Source organism: Lampris incognitus, chromosome 14 (genome assembly GCF_029633865.1).
Source record: "Lampris incognitus isolate fLamInc1 chromosome 14, fLamInc1.hap2, whole genome shotgun sequence".
Lineage (NCBI taxonomy): Eukaryota > Metazoa > Chordata > Actinopteri > Lampriformes > Lampridae > Lampris > Lampris incognitus.
The window spans coordinates 3,019,118-3,035,083 of record NC_079224.1 but is presented as its reverse complement, the minus strand read 5'-3'; the positions used below and the strand labels follow the sequence as shown (position 1 = coordinate 3,035,083).

Below are 15,966 nucleotides of genomic sequence, written 5' to 3'. Positions count from 1 at the left end.
TACGTTCCCGGGTTCGCTGGTGCAGGGTTGTTCCTGCTGTAGTTTGGTTTTTGGAGTTGAGGAATAAACATCAAACTCGCCTTCGTCTGCTGTGTTTTTCCTCATCCTGCCACACTATAATACTTTAAGTTCAGTAAGGTGTTTTTTACCCTTGAAATCAATATATCTTCATTTAATAGTCCTATGAAATTTGTTTTACACATCTTATGACATTTTTTCAACTATTTTTTTAAACAGAAGTTAAAGTAAATATGTTTGTATAGAATTTTGTGGTTAATATTATTTTTATCTAAATCTACTTTGTATTTCAGATATTTAGCCTTGTCATTTGCAATGTTATCATTTCAGAATCAGAATCAGAATCATGTTTATTGGCCATGTAGGTTTGCACTACATGGAATGTGACTCTGGTGTCGTGGCTCTCTCAGTGTACTTAGCATAGAATAACAACACTACAGCACAACAATCCTCACATATACACACAAGGACTGACTTATACAGGTGACATAAGAGGTGATGAGGTGCAGTGGTGCAGAGAATATACCAGAGGTGCTGAAATACATGTTAGCAGCTTACTGACATACATGCCTGAGGTACATGTACATGACAGAGTGTACCAGTATACGTACAATGTACAGTACAGTATATACAACATGTACAGTACAGTAGATACATGTACAGTAGATACAACATGTACAGTATACACAACATGTACAGTACAGTATACACACCATATACAGTACAGTAGATACATGTACAGTATACACAACATATACAGTACAGTAGATACATGTACAGTACAGTATACACAACATGTACAGTACAGTAGATACAACATATACAGTACAGCAGATACAACATGTACAGTACAGTAGATACAACATGTACAGTATACACAACATGTACAGAACAGTATACACACCATATACAGTACAGTAGATACAACATGTACAGTATACACAACATATACAGTACAGTAGATACAACATGTACAGTACAGTAGATACAACATGTACAGTATAAACATGTACAGTACAGTAGATACAACATGTACAGTACAGTAGATACAACATGTACAATACAGTATACACAACATGTACAGTACAGTAGATACAACATGTACAGTACAGTATATACAACATGTACAGTACAGTATACACATGTACAGTACAGTAGATACAACATGTACAGTACAGTAGATACAACATGTACAGTATAAACATGTACAGTACAGTAGATACAACATGTACAGTACAGTAGATACAACATGTACAATACAGTATACACAACATGTACAGTACAGTAGATACAACATGTACAGTACAGTATATACAATATGTACAGTACAGTATACACATGTACAGTACAGTAGATACAACATGTACAGTACAGTATATACAACATGTACAGTACAGTAGATACATGTACAGTATAAACAACATGTACAGTACAGTATATACAACACGTACAGTGCAGTATACACAACATGTACAGTACAGTAGATACAACATGTACAGTACAGTATATACAACATGTACAGTACAGTAGATACAACATGTACAGTATAAACAACATGTACAGTACAGTAGATACAACATGTACAGTACAGTATACACATGTACAGTACAGTAGATACAACATGTACAATACAGTAGATACATGTACAGTACAGTATACACAACATGTACAGTACAGTAGATACAACATGTACAATACAGTAGATACAACATGTACAATACAGTATACACATGTACAGTACAGTAGATACAACATGTACAATACAGTAGATACATGTACAGTACAGTATACACAACATGTACAGTACAGTAGAGAACATGTACAATACAGTAGATACAACATGTACAATACAGTATACACAACATGTACAGTACAGTAGATACAACATGTACAGTACAGTAGATACATGTACAGTACAGTAGATACAACATGTACAGTACAGTATACACAACATGTACAGTACAGTAGATACAAAATGTACAGTACAGTATACACAGCATGTACAGTACAGTAGATACAACATGTACAGTACAGTATACACAACATGTACAGTACAGTAGATACAACATGTACAGTACAGTATACACAACATGTACAGTACAGTAGATACAACATGTACAGTACAGTATACACAACATGTACAATATAGTACATACAAAAATGTTGGATTTATTTAACAATGTTAAGAGTTGAATTTGAATGACATTTGAATGACAGGCCGTGGAAAGAAACTGTTTTTATATCTGGTTGTTTTGGGGTACAGCGCTCTGTAGCGCCTACCAGAGGGGAGGAGTTGGAACAGGTTGTGACCAGGGTGTGATGGGTCTTCTGTGATGTTGCCTGCCCATTTCCTGAGTCTGGAGGTGTATAAGTCCTGAATGGAGGGCAGGTTGGCACCAGTTATTTTGTCTACAGACCTAACTGTCCGTTGTAGTCTGTCTCTGTCCTGTTTGGTGGCCGATCCAAACCAGACAGTGATGGGTGTGCAGAGGACAGACAGTGGTGGGTGTGCAGAGGACAGACAGTGGTGGGTGTGCAGAGGACAGACAGTGATGGGTGTGCAGAGGACAGACAGTGGTGGGTGTGCAGAGGACAGACAGTGATGGGTGTGCAGAGGACAGACAGTGATGGATGTGCAGAGGACAGACAGTGATGGGTGTGCAGAGGACAGACAGTGGTGGGTGTGCAGAGGACAGACAGTGATGGGTGTGCAGAGGACAGACAGTGGTGGGTGTGCAGAGGACAGACAGTGATGGGTGTGCAGAGGACAGACAGTGGTGGGTGTGCAGAGGACAGACAGTGATGGGTTTGCAGAGGACAGACAGTGGTGGGTGTGGAGAGGACAGACAGTGGTGGGTGTGGAGAGGACAGACAGTGGTGGGTGTGCAGAGGACAGACAGTGATGGGTGTACAGAGGACAGACAGTGATGGGTGTGGAGAGGACAGACAGTGGTGGGTGTGCAGAGGACAGACAGTGGTGGGTGTGGAGAGGACAGACAGTGATGGGTGTGCAGAGGACAGACAGTGATGGGTGTGGAGACGACAGACAGTGATGGGTGTGCAGAGGACAGACTGATGGGTGTGCAGAGGACAGACAGTGGTGGGTGTGGAGAGGACAGACAGTGATGGGTGTGCAGAGGACAGACAGTGATGGGTGTGCAGAGGACAGACAGTGGTGGGTGTGCAGAGGACAGACAGTGGTGGGTGTGCAGAGGACAGACAGTGATGGGTGTGCAGAGGACAGACAGTGGTGGGTGTGCAGAGGACAGACAGTGATGGGTGTGCAGAGGACAGACAGTGGTGGGTGTGCAGAGGACAGACAGTGATGGGTTTGCAGAGGACAGACAGTGGTGGGTGTGGAGAGGACAGACAGTGGTGGGTGTGGAGAGGACAGACAGTGGTGGGTGTGCAGAGGACAGACAGTGATGGGTGTACAGAGGACAGACAGTGATGGGTGTGGAGAGGACAGACAGTGGTGGGTGTGCAGAGGACAGACAGTGGTGGGTGTGGAGAGGACAGACAGTGATGGGTGTGCAGAGGACAGACAGTGATGGGTGTGGAGACGACAGACAGTGATGGGTGTGCAGAGGACAGACTGATGGGTGTGCAGAGGACAGACAGTGGTGGGTGTGGAGAGGACAGACAGTGATGGGTGTGCAGAGGACAGACAGTGATGGGTGTGCAGAGGACAGACAGTGGTGGGTGTGCAGAGGACAGACAGTGGTGGGTGTGGAGAGGACAGACAGTGGTGGGTGTGGAGAGGACAGACAGTGATGGGTGTGCAGAGGACAGACAGTGGTGGGTGTGCAGAGGACAGACAGTGGTGGGTGTGGAGACGACAGACAGTGGTGGGTGTGGAGAGGACAGACAGTGATGGGTGTGCAGAGGACAGACAGTGATGGGTGTGCAGAGGACAGACAGTGATGGGTGTGCAGAGGACAGACAGTGGTGGGTGTGGAGAGGACAGACAGTGGTGGGTGTGCAGAGGACAGACAGTGGTGGGTGTGCAGAGGACAGACAGTGATGGGTGTACAGAGGACAGACAGTGATGGGTGTGCAGAGGACAGACAGTGATGGGTGTGCAGAGGACAGACAGTGGTGGGTGTGGAGAGGACAGACAGTGGTGGGTGTGCAGAGGACAGACAGTGATGGGTGTGCAGAGGACAGGCTGGGTTATTGCAGTGTAGAACTGAATCACAGCAGTTTCTGAAGCAGGTTGAACTCCTGAGCCGGTGGAGAAAGTCCGTCCTCTGCTTGGCCTTTTTGATGATTGTGTCTATTTTGGATGCCCACCTTAGGTCCTGGGAGATTGTGGAACCCAGAAATCTGTAGGTTTTCACCACAGACACCGTGCTGTTGAGTATGGTGAGGGGGGGGAGTGCTGGGGGACTCCTCCTGAAGTCCACTGTTATCTACAGTTTTGAATGTGTTCAGCTTCTTGGTAAGTGTTGAGAGCGTCAGTCATGGCGTAATTGTGTGGAGGCAACATGGTAGGAATTGCCAGTCAGTTGCTCACTTCTGTTGTGATGACCTGACATGTTTGGCCTTACTTGGGTTCGTATCAGTGATAAACTAATTAGTTAGATGTCACTATCGGAGCTGGGTTGTGTCCGTCTCCGAGTGATGGATCACCTCCCTTCAGACAGATCTGTAGGTCATTTAAAGTTGGCTTAGCGAGGCAGCATGGAAGTGCAGTTGCATGATGCACTGCTTTTTCAATTTGTCCCACGTTGAATGAAAATGTTAATATTTCAAACCATTGAGCAGGGTAAGGGTTAAATTGTAAATTCAAATGTGTTGAATTTAAATTTTATTCATGGCCTTAACACGGTGTAGTTGAGTGACAAAAATATATTGCGGTTGTTTCACTGCGTTTTCATTTTCAAATTTGAAACAGGTATTTAATTACTGAGACATTAGTGCGTACATTTATGAATATATACATTTGAAATTAAAGACAATAATGTGATTGCATTTAAATTTCACTATAGTCCATTATAGACTTTCACATGTTATCAGTTAGGTCCAGTTACAGGTCTGCTTGAACTCTTAGGTAATAGCAGTGGCCAGTTTACAGGCTGAGGAGAACAAGGATGAAATACTGAACTCAGTGCAAATGTGTTTTTCTTCGAGTTCCTCTTTGTGGTAAACAAGTCGTGAATTCTTAGCATGTATTTTGTGGCAATCACATCAGTGATGAGCTGTAAAGAGGACAATAGTAATGAGTCATGTGATTTCCAGGAGGAACCTGGAGTCACAGCAGGGAGTGAGGCAGATCCCACTGGAAGAGGCCCTGAAGAGACAGGATATTCATGTGGCCTTCATCTGCACCGAGAATGTCTCCCATGAGGACGATGTCAGGTAATACATGCGCCGAAAAAAAAGAAAAGAAAAAGGTGTATCGTCCAGGTAGTGTAGTGGTCTATCACGTTGCCTACCAAAACGGGGATTGACAGTTCGAGTCCCCGTGTTACCTGCGGCTTGGTCGGGCGTCCCCACAGACACAATTGGCCGTCTTTGCGGATGGGAAGCCGGATGTGGCAAAAACACCACTATGTACTATGTACAGTGTACTACGTACACTGTACATAGTACATAGTGGTGTTTTTAGAACTACAATTTTTGTAAAAACACTTTAAAAAATATTTCAGTCGCTTCTCTGAATTAATTTGATATACTTTTTTGGGGGGGGGTTCCCCCTTTTTCTCCCCAATTGTACTTGGCCAATTACCTCATTCTTCTGAGCCGTCCCGGTCTCTGCTCCCCCCCCCCCCCCCCGCTGATCCGGGGAGGGCTGCAGACCACCACATGCCTCCTCCCATACTGGTGGAGTCACCAGCCGCTTCTTTTCACCTGACAGTGAGGAGTTTCACCAGGGGGACGTAGCGCGTGGGAGGATCACGCTATTCCCCCCAGTCCCCCCTCCCCCGAACAGGCGCCCCGACCGACCAGAGGAGGCGCTAGGGCAGTGACCAGGACACATACCTGTAATGTCCACAAATACACGGGACGACTGTGTGAAGGAATAACTGGGGCTTTATTTTATCCCTCTCGTTCTGTCGTTCATCGTCCATGCTGTGTGTCCCGCATACATACTCGCTCTCCTTCCTACTTCCGTACTCCCCCATAACCCCTTGCTTCTCTTAAAGAGGTCTTCTCTATTAAAGTCTGAACATCACATCCCTCCAGCATTCCCAGACAAAACGACAAAACCTACTTGGCAAAAGGGGAAGATATCAAAATGGACAAAACGGTTTCCTGTGACTACAAACAGTGTTTCTTTTTCTTTTTTTAACTTAGTATAAAGTCTTTAAGGTACTTTGTCCGCTTCTGAACTATACCCTCCGTGGGTAGCGAGGGATGCCAGGGGTCCCCGGGCCCGATGGTGCCATTGGGGGTGCCCTGTCCGTGTCGGTGTGGGCAAACCCGCTAGGACCGCCTATGGGTCAGTCTGTTGAGGCATGATGCTGTGATGATGCTGTGGTGTTCAGTAGCGGCGGGTGTAGGCCGAGCTGGTGAGGGGGGCACTTGCTTGAAGTGTGATGTGTTCCTTGTCACCACTCTGCTCACGTTCTGCAGTGACCATTGTTGCTTTCACTGCAATGACTTGGAACGGATCAGGACGGAAAGGGGATTGGAACTTGTTGTCTGGTCGCATCTTTTGACCAACACATGGTCTCCCACTTTCACAGCAGAAGAGGCACGACAGAAGTGTTTGTCGTGGTGCCCTTTCATCTTCTCTTTTGCTTTTGTGTCTTTGGCTCTCATGAGCTCGTCCGGGATTGGACACTGAGCAGTGTCCAGCAGATTGTGTGGCAGCATGAATCTCCTGTAGTGTCATGGCACGGGGCACATTGTGGTCGACGATGAAGCGCAGGGGCTTCAGCTGGCTTGCCACCCGCAGACACGGCCAATAGACCCTTTTACTGTTTGTAAACAGTGATGATGTAGGTGTGGATGCGCGCGCATTTAGGCAACGGAAGTATGGCGGAGTTAGCTAGTTTGTCAAACTATGCAAGGGGATTAAGGACAAAAGATCGCGAAAGTTACCTGAATAAATTAACTTTGGCGAACGGCAACCGACTTGCAGATCCGTGTGGTATTACCAGTGGGTGGAAGACGTTACTAAGTGGCCTAATCAGATATATATATATATATATATATATATATATATATATATATATATATATATATATATATATGTATGTATGTATGTATGTATGTATGTATGTATATATTTGGTGGAGAAACCGAGCGTATACACAAGAGAGAAGTTGCGGGCATACAAGTCACTGGATGCTTCCAACTATGTTGTCTGTGGTCACGTACAAAATATAAAATACCATGACACAGACTCTGAGTTTTGTGTCCTGAAATCCTTAGTCTTGCCAAGTCAAAGACAAGGACACAAGACGGCTATGTACGAGGCATGGGTCATCATAAACAAACCCGAGAACTACGTCCTCACAGCCAGGTGTAGCTGCATGGCAGGGTGAGTATTTGTTGTCCTGTTGCTTTTCTAGTTGGCTCAGGGTTCATGATGTCGGCCTACTTGTTGTGCAAACATGAAATCTGCTTTTATTTTACTGTCATTTTCTCCCCTCATCACATCAAAATGTGCCTTTCCCCGTAACTCAGTCCTGATACACGGGGCATGAAATTCACATTATCATGAACTACACACAGTGTCTTGTTGATTCAGAGTTTTCCAGCTGTGGATGTTATTCATCTGCAGTGGAAAAATGTGAAATTATATAGTAGAATTTACAGTCTTCTCAGCCACAGCCTAATTTTGACTGAGATTAAGTGTTAATTGCAAGCCCCGGTCATCCAATTAAAACATATATTGGATAAGTCAATATGTTGTATTCTGTCTTTTTCACATTTCAGACTTGGGTCATGCTGCAGCCATGCAGCAGCAATGTTATTTAAAGTGGAGCTCTGTGTTAGGACGGGGAGGACAGAGAAAGCAGCAGTTACAGCTGAAGCATGTGTGTGGAAAGACCTAAGCAGGAAAGATGTCAAGCCAGCTCCACTTGGGGGAATCAGCTTCCATAAACCAAAGAGGCTAGGCAGGCAGCTCCCAGCTGCTTCCAAAACTGCTAGGAGGAACAGAGTCAAACCAGGAGGCATGTGATAGTTGACAGAGGCTAGAGAAGTTTCCTTTTGTCATTGTGCATTTCATTCATTTTCAAAAGTTCTCCTGCATCTTGTAACACCATAAACTACCCTGAAAACCGAGCTTTTTTATAATACCGAGATGAAAATCATAAAGAAGTATAGACACTGAGTCATTTCAGTGTATTTGTTTGACCTTTACCTTCAGATGATTTATTCTGGAAATCAGATTGTCTAGTTTCTATTGTGTTCTGTTTCTGTTTTAATGCTCAGCTTCATGACTTTAGTGAAAAGTCAATCAAGAGTCATAAAATCTTGAAAAAAATATTATTCAGCATAATAATTGTCTTCTTGTTGCCCCGTTATCATTTTCATTGCTAGACCCAGTAATCAGTCAGATTACTGGGTCTAGCAATGAAAACCTCTGTGCAATCTATTATGCACCGGCATCTTTTAAGGTTTCGCTTGAAGATTTTCGGCATGTTCTTTAGTATAGCTCCCTTACTTGGCCATTTAATGAGTGGCTTGAGGACTATGGCCATAGCAGGTATCCAGCTCCGACAAATATTTGATAAGGTGGTTTTCGATACCTTATATCTATAGGCTAAATCAGTATTAGTTAGGCTCAGCCTTAATTTCATTAGCACAACCAATAGATGATTGTGTAGAGAGAGGCTTTGGCTAATTCTTTCTACACTGTCTGTTATTTTTGCACACAGCCTGTCAAAGATAATGGAGGTAAGTCCTGTGAAAAAAATCAGTTGTCCCATGTTGAACTTAATAGTGGCATAGGAAAACGTAGAGTTTTGCAGCTCCTCTTTAAGCTTCTCATTTTCAGCCCGTAGTTTTTCACACTCCTGCTGCAGGTTGACATAGTCCTTCTGAAGCTGAGTGTACCTCAGGTTCAGATCATCATATTCTGTCCTTGGGACTGGGATGTCCTCTTCAGATTTAACAGAAAAGCCAACAGTTAGGATATGCCGGCACAAGCTCACAACAAAAATATCTCCTCACCAGGACAGTGATCCATGCTGCTGACTTGTCCTGGAGTTTCAGAAGGAGCAGGCTGATTGGGTGGAGTGTAAACCCTTTCATCTCGTCTCCTCTTCCTTATGGTACCTTAACATAAAAAAGCTAAATTAATGAACAAAATACTGATCAGAGGCCATATTACAGGACATTCCTAACTTGCAGATCCTATCTTAACTGTTGGGTTACGATTAGATATTAGGTTATGATTTGCTTAATACCAACTGGAGAAAAACCCTATCTTAGACATCCCTATCTTCACTTTAACCTTAAGACGGTCAATATTTGCAGTACAGCCCCATTTTCTCAAAGCCAGCAGCTGCGAGCTCCAAAGTGCATTGAATAGCATGAAATGAAAGAGGGGAGAGTCATTCTAAAACGATTAGGAAGTGTTGGGCCTAAGTATTCTGACCTTTCCACCTTTGCCTCGGGGTTCTGACTTTGTTTTGTGTACTTAAACACAGAGGGCCCAAAATCAGGATTCTGTGAGTCCAGTGACGCCTCACCTGTAACTAGCCAGACACACCACATTAGACAGATAATAGCGGCTAACGCTGCTTATCGCTTACTGTAGATATTAGTCTCCATCTAAACCAGGCATTCTGGTGAAACCACAGAGTAGACAGATAACTTACCTGAGAGAACATGGACACTGCAAACGCCAGCATTTTGGATCGGGTCTTCAGTCCAGTTTTCATCAATACGTTTGATGGCTTGCAGCCACAGGAGCCTCCGGTGGCTCTGAAATGGCTGCGATCCCGCCGGGATTGGGTAAAACTTCAGTCCGCTGTTGATAGAGTAGCGATTCGTACAGCCAAACACACAACAACCGCACATTTTGATGCTGCTTATACTTCTGAATAAACTTTGTTATCTCCTCTTCCTCGTCTGAATCCGGGAATGAAGGGGAGACATGGGGGTAGCGTTTCACTTCCGTTGCCTAAATGCGCGCGCATACTTTTGATGACGTAGGCGGTAGAAGGGTCTATTCACCCTTCGCTAAGGCCCGCCCCCCTTAGTTACTGTTGTTAAGTCCATCAAGCTTTAACATTATTATCTACTACTACTACTACTTTCGGCTGCTCCCGTTAGGGGTCGCCACAGCGGATCATCCGTTTCCATTTCTTCCTGTCTTCTGCGTCTTCCTCTGTCACACCAGCCACCTGCATGTCTTCTCTCACCACATCCATAAACCTCCTCTTTGGCCTTCCTCTTCTCCTCTTCCCTGGCAGCTCCATATTCAGCATCCTTCTCCCAATATACTCGGCATCTCTCCTCCACACATGTCCAAGCCATCTCAATCTTGCCTCTCTTGCTTTGTCCCCAAACCGTCCAACCTGAGCGGTCCCTCTAATACAATCGTTCTTAATCCTGTCCTTCTTCGTTACTCCCAGTGAAAATCTTAGCATCTTCAACTCTGCCACCTCCAGCTCCGCCTCCTGTCTTTTCGTCAGTGCCACTGTCTCCAAACCATATAACATAGCTGGTCTCACAACCATCTTGTAAACTTTCCCTTTAACTCTTGCTGATACCCTTCTGTCGCAAATCACTCCTGACACACTTCTCCACCCACTCCAACCTGCCTGCACTCTCTTCTTCACCTCTCTACTGCACTCCCCGTTACTTTGGACAGTTGACCCCAAGTATTTAAACTCAAATGCCTTTGTCACCTCCACTCCTTGCATCCTGACCATTCCACTGTCCTCTCTCTCATTCACGCATAGGTATTCCATCTTGCTCCTACTGACTTTCATTCCTCTTCTCTCCAGTGCATACCTCCACCTCTCCAGGCTCTCCTCAACCTGCACCCTACTCTCGCTACAGATCACAATGTCGTCCGCGAACATCATCGTCCATGGAGACTCCTGCCTGATCTTGTCCGTCAACCTGTCCATCACCATTGCAAACAAGAAAGGGCTAAGAGCCGATCCTTGATGTAATCCCACCTCCACCTTGAACCCATCTGTCATTCCAACCGCACACCTCACCATTGTCACACTTCCCTCATACGTATCCTGCACCACTCCTACATACTTCTCTGCAACTCCTGACTTCCTCATACAATACCACACCTCCTCTCTCGGCACTCTGTCATAAGCTTTCTCTAAATCTACAAAGACACAATGCAACTCTTTCTGGCCTTCTCTATACTTCTCAATCAACATTCTCAAAGCAAACATCGCATCTGTGGTGCTCTTTCGTGGCATGAAACCATACTGCTGCTCGCTGATCGTCACCTCTCCTCTTAACCCAGCTTCTATTACTCTTTCCCAAATCTTCATGCTGTGGCTGATCAACTTTATACCTCTGTAGTTGTTACAGTTCTGCACATCGCCCTTGTTCTTGAAAATCGGTACCAGTATGCTTCTTCTCAACTCCTCAGGCATCCTCTCACTTTCCAGGATTGTGTTAAACAATCTAGTTAAAAACTCCACTGCCATCTCTCCTAAACATCTCCATGCCTCCACAGGTATGTCATCAGGACCAACTGCCTTTCCATTCTTCATCCTCTTCATAGCTGCCCTCACTTCCTCCTTGCTAATCCGCTGAACTTCCTGATTCACTATCCCTACATCATCCAACCTTCTCTCTCTCTCATTTTCTTCATTCATCAGCCCCTCAAAGTATTCCTTCCACCTTCTTAGCACACTCTCCTCGCTTGTCAGCACATTTCCATCTCTATCCTTGATCGCCCTAACTTTCTGCACATCCTTTGCAGCTTGGTCCCTCTGTCTAGCCAATCGGTACAAGTCCTTTTCTCCTTCCTTAGTGTCTAATCTGTCATACAACTCACCATACGCCTTTTCCTTTGCCTTTGCCACCTCTCTCTTTGCTTTACGCTGCATCTCCTTGTACTCCTGTCTACTTTCTTCATCTCTCTGACTATCCCACTTCTTCTTTGCCAACCTTTTCCTCTGTATAATTTGCTGTACTTCCTCATTCCACCACCAAGTCTCCTTGTCTTCCTTCCTCTGTCCTGATGACACACCAAGTACCTTCCTAGCTGTCTCCCTAACTATTTCTGCAGTGGTTTTCCAGCCATCCGGCAACTCTTCACTACCACCCAGTGCCTGTCTTAACTCCTGCCTGAACTCCACACAACAGTCTTCCTTCTTCAACTTCCACCATTTGATCTTCAGCTGTGTCTTCACTCGCTTCCTCTTCTTGGTCTCCAAAGTCATCCTACAGACCACCATCCGATGCTGCCTAGCTACGCTCTCCCCTGTCACCACTTTGCAGTCTCCAATCCCTTTTAGATGGCGCCTTCTACATAAGATATAGTCCACCTGTGTGCACTTTCCTCCACTCTTGTACGTCACCCTGTGTTCCTCCCTCTTCTTGAAATATGTATTCACCACAGCCATTTCCATCCTTTTCGCAAAATCGACCACCATCTGTCCTTCCACATTTCTCTTCTTGACTCCATACCTTCCCATCACCTCCTCATCATCTCTGTTACCTTCACCAACATGTCCATTGAAGTCCGCTCCAATCACCACTCTCTCCTCCTTGGGTACCCTCTCCACCATGTCGTCCAACTCATTCCAGAATTCTTCTTTCTCCTCCATCTCACACCCAACTTGCGGGGCATATGTGCTGATAACATTCAGCAATAAACCTTCAATTTCCAGCTTCATACTCATCACTCTGTCTGACACTCTCTTCACCTCCAGCACGCTCTTGACATACTCTTCCTTCAGAATTAAGCTTTAACATTATTATACGGTTAATAAAAGTAATTACTTAGCTCGGAGCAGACAAAGCTGTGCTTGTTGATCTTTGAGGGGGGTTCAACTGGATTTGAGGACGTCCACAAAGCTTTATCCACAGCCTACACTTTTCAGGGTTTGATTTCAGTTTAGGAAAGGGAAAGGAACGTACATCTCCTTCCAACCTCTCCGGGTAACGAGTGTCACTGGTACAGGTGCTCCAGGCACAACGTTTAACCATAGTAACTAGCTAAAAGTCCACAAAACCACCTCGAAAATCTGAAACTTTTGCATCGGAGCGCCACCATGAAAGTGTCGGAGCTCTGTCGGAGCCTGTCCTATGCTGCGCTGTGACTGGCCAGTCTGGGTTTCGGGGGCGTGGCTTAGCAAAGGGTGAATTGTGTCTGTAGGGACGCCCGACCAAGCCGGGCGCAACGCGGGGATTCGAGCCGGCGATCCTCTTGTTGGTAGGCAACGGAATAGACCGCTATGCAACCTGGACATCCTATGTCACACATTTCAGCTCCAAGCTTATTTTTGTACCATGTACAAACATGTTTGTGAAGATATGTTGAGATAACTCCAAAAGATGCGTCACGATCCTCAAATGTTCTTCTGTAAACAAAAACGTCTGTTCTTTTGTTTCGGAAGCTGACATATAAATGGTGTTCGCAAGTCATTAAGAAGTGACGGGCACTTGACAAAGTGTTGTGTGTCTGCAAGGGCCTGACATACAAGCCACGTTAATTCAATAGTTCATTGGCTGCTGTTCACGTTTGTTGTCTGAGCCAGACCCAAATGTGAGAGCAAAACGAAAACGGAAGTAACCCTGTACATCCCAGGCCAGAAACTAGCTCAGAATTTTACAGTAATGAGACAAAAACATGTATGAAATGCAGTCAGTCTTCGTTCCAGCCCTCACCTATGGTCATGAGCTTGGGGTAGTGACCGAAAGGGTGAGATCGCGGATACAAGCGGCTGAAATGAGTTTCCTCCGTAGGGTGTCTGGGCTCAGCCTTAGAGATAGGGTGAGGAGCTCGGACGTCCGGACGGAGCTCGGAGTAGAGCCGCTGCTCCTTCGCGTCGGAAGGATCCAATTGAGGTGGTTCGGGCATCTGATTAGGATGCCTCCTGGACACCTTCCTTTGGGGATTTACCGGGCATGGCCAACTGGGAGGAGACCCCAGGGTAGACCCAGAACTCGCTAGAAGGACTGCATGTCCAACCTGGCCTGGGAACACCTTGGGATCCGCCAGGAGGAGCTGTAGGGCGTTGCTGCGAAGAGGGACGTCTGGAGTGCCCTACTTACCTTGCTGCCACCGCGCCCCCACCCCGGAGAAGCGGCTGAAGATGAATGAATGAAAATGAATTTTATGAAATGACTAGCAGTTGAATACAGCAAAGTAGGACATTTGTATTGAATTACTACTGAAGGCTAAGACACTGTTATGTCATTTCTTAATGTCCGATACTTGTAAAAAAGCATTTCTCCAAAGTTAGAAGTAAATAGATTTAGATATGAATCCTGAATGACCCAGAATCGCCATGATGTTTGTGAATGTTTTAAAACATTGCTCAGTAAGTGTTTGTAATCAGCAGAGCAACTTGGATGTCGTCACCTGCAGTGACAAAAAACATGGTTGCAGCTGCGTGGTTGAAATAGTTGTAGTTTCCAGGTGATTTAGTAATACCCTGGAAATGTATTACCCCTGCAGGATCTGTAAAAGTAAGCGCTTCTTGTTTGAAATCTTAATGTAACCGGTTGTTTTCTTGCCCGGTGCGGGATTCGATACAAGGTGTACTGCGCCACAAGGCGACATCACTAACCGCTCGGCTAAAGGGTCAGATCCGTTAGCTAGGGGCTAACGTGTCTTATTAGTAGTTTACATTAATTTTGTTTCAAAATGACGTCATGGTTTTATGGTTTTTCTTTATATTCCCACCTGACTGCCTGGTGCTGTGAAAACACGGGCTGTTTTCCAGCAATGTCAGACTTAGTATTCACTCATGACATACTGGTTCTTCTATTCTTGCCTTAGATTACTTACTCGTGTGTCTGGTTGGACAGGGGGTGAGACAGGGGCATGCCGGGGGGGGGGGGGCGTCTCAGATCTAATCGGCTGTTTTGCAAGCTTGGCACAGCGTCATGGGGGAAACGTCTCTGGCTGCAGGGGGAAGTGCAACGTGTGTGGGGTTTGCAGGTGCAGATCATTCAGCCATATGTTTTACTGGGAAGTGTTGAGTTACTCTTCCTTATGGTGCTCTCTTTGTTTTAAGGTCCTCGGTTTAACTGCCATGAATATTACTGTAAACTACTAATAAGACACGTTAGTCCCTAGCTAACGAGTCTGACTCTTTAGCTGAGCGGTTAGTGATGTCGCCTTGTGGTGCAGTACATCTCGGATCGAATCCCGCACCGGGCAAGAAAATAACCGGTTACATTATTTATGGCAGTATTTGATATATTTTGGTTTCTCACATTATTTATATGATTTATTTTCGTGAATTTTGATTTTGTTTGTATTGGAGCTGCACGAGAACTGGGTGTGCAGTTTGTGTTGCACAGGGGACATATATTGTTGTTGCACGTGATGTTTGCCACGTGGCGCAGTGCTCCTCTAAGAGGTCGACAGGTGTGAGAGGTTTAGTACTCCATTTAAAGTCGGGAGTTTTTATTTCTGTGTTCATTCCTTCGAAGATTTTATTCATTTATACTTAAGTGGACTCATTCCCTCGAGGTTGGTGCTGCCAGCGAGGTATGTTTATTTGTATTTTTGTTCGTCATCGTGCATGTTTATGTTTATGTTTTACAGCTTGTACTGTGTGATAGTAATATGTTGTTGTTCTGTGCATTTTGTATGTTTAAAGTTTGACGGTGGATTTAAGGAAGAAAAGCGGTGTAGACAAATAAATCCATCTGTGGCAGAGAACTCATGGTCTGGTCTAAGTCCTGGAGGGAGTGACACTTGGTTCGAACCCTAGCTTATCCAACCTTGGGGTTCGTCCCGGGTCGCCCGCTGTGTGGAGTTTGCATGTTCTCCCCGTGTCTGTGGTGGGGTTTCTCCGGGTGCTCTGGTTTCCCCCACCATCA

At 45.3% G+C, this 15,966-nt stretch overlaps 1 protein-coding gene across 1 annotated transcript in view; it reads left to right on the top strand.

The window, feature by feature from the left end:
- blvra (biliverdin reductase A) overlaps positions 1-15,966 on the top strand; it is an 84,754-nt gene that overhangs the window by 35,466 nt on the left and 33,322 nt on the right. The window contains exon 3 of the mRNA XM_056293174.1: positions 5,260-5,379. Within this exon, the coding sequence (XP_056149149.1) occupies positions 5,260-5,379 (120 nt within the window). The remainder of the gene's footprint in view (positions 1-5,259; positions 5,380-15,966) is intronic.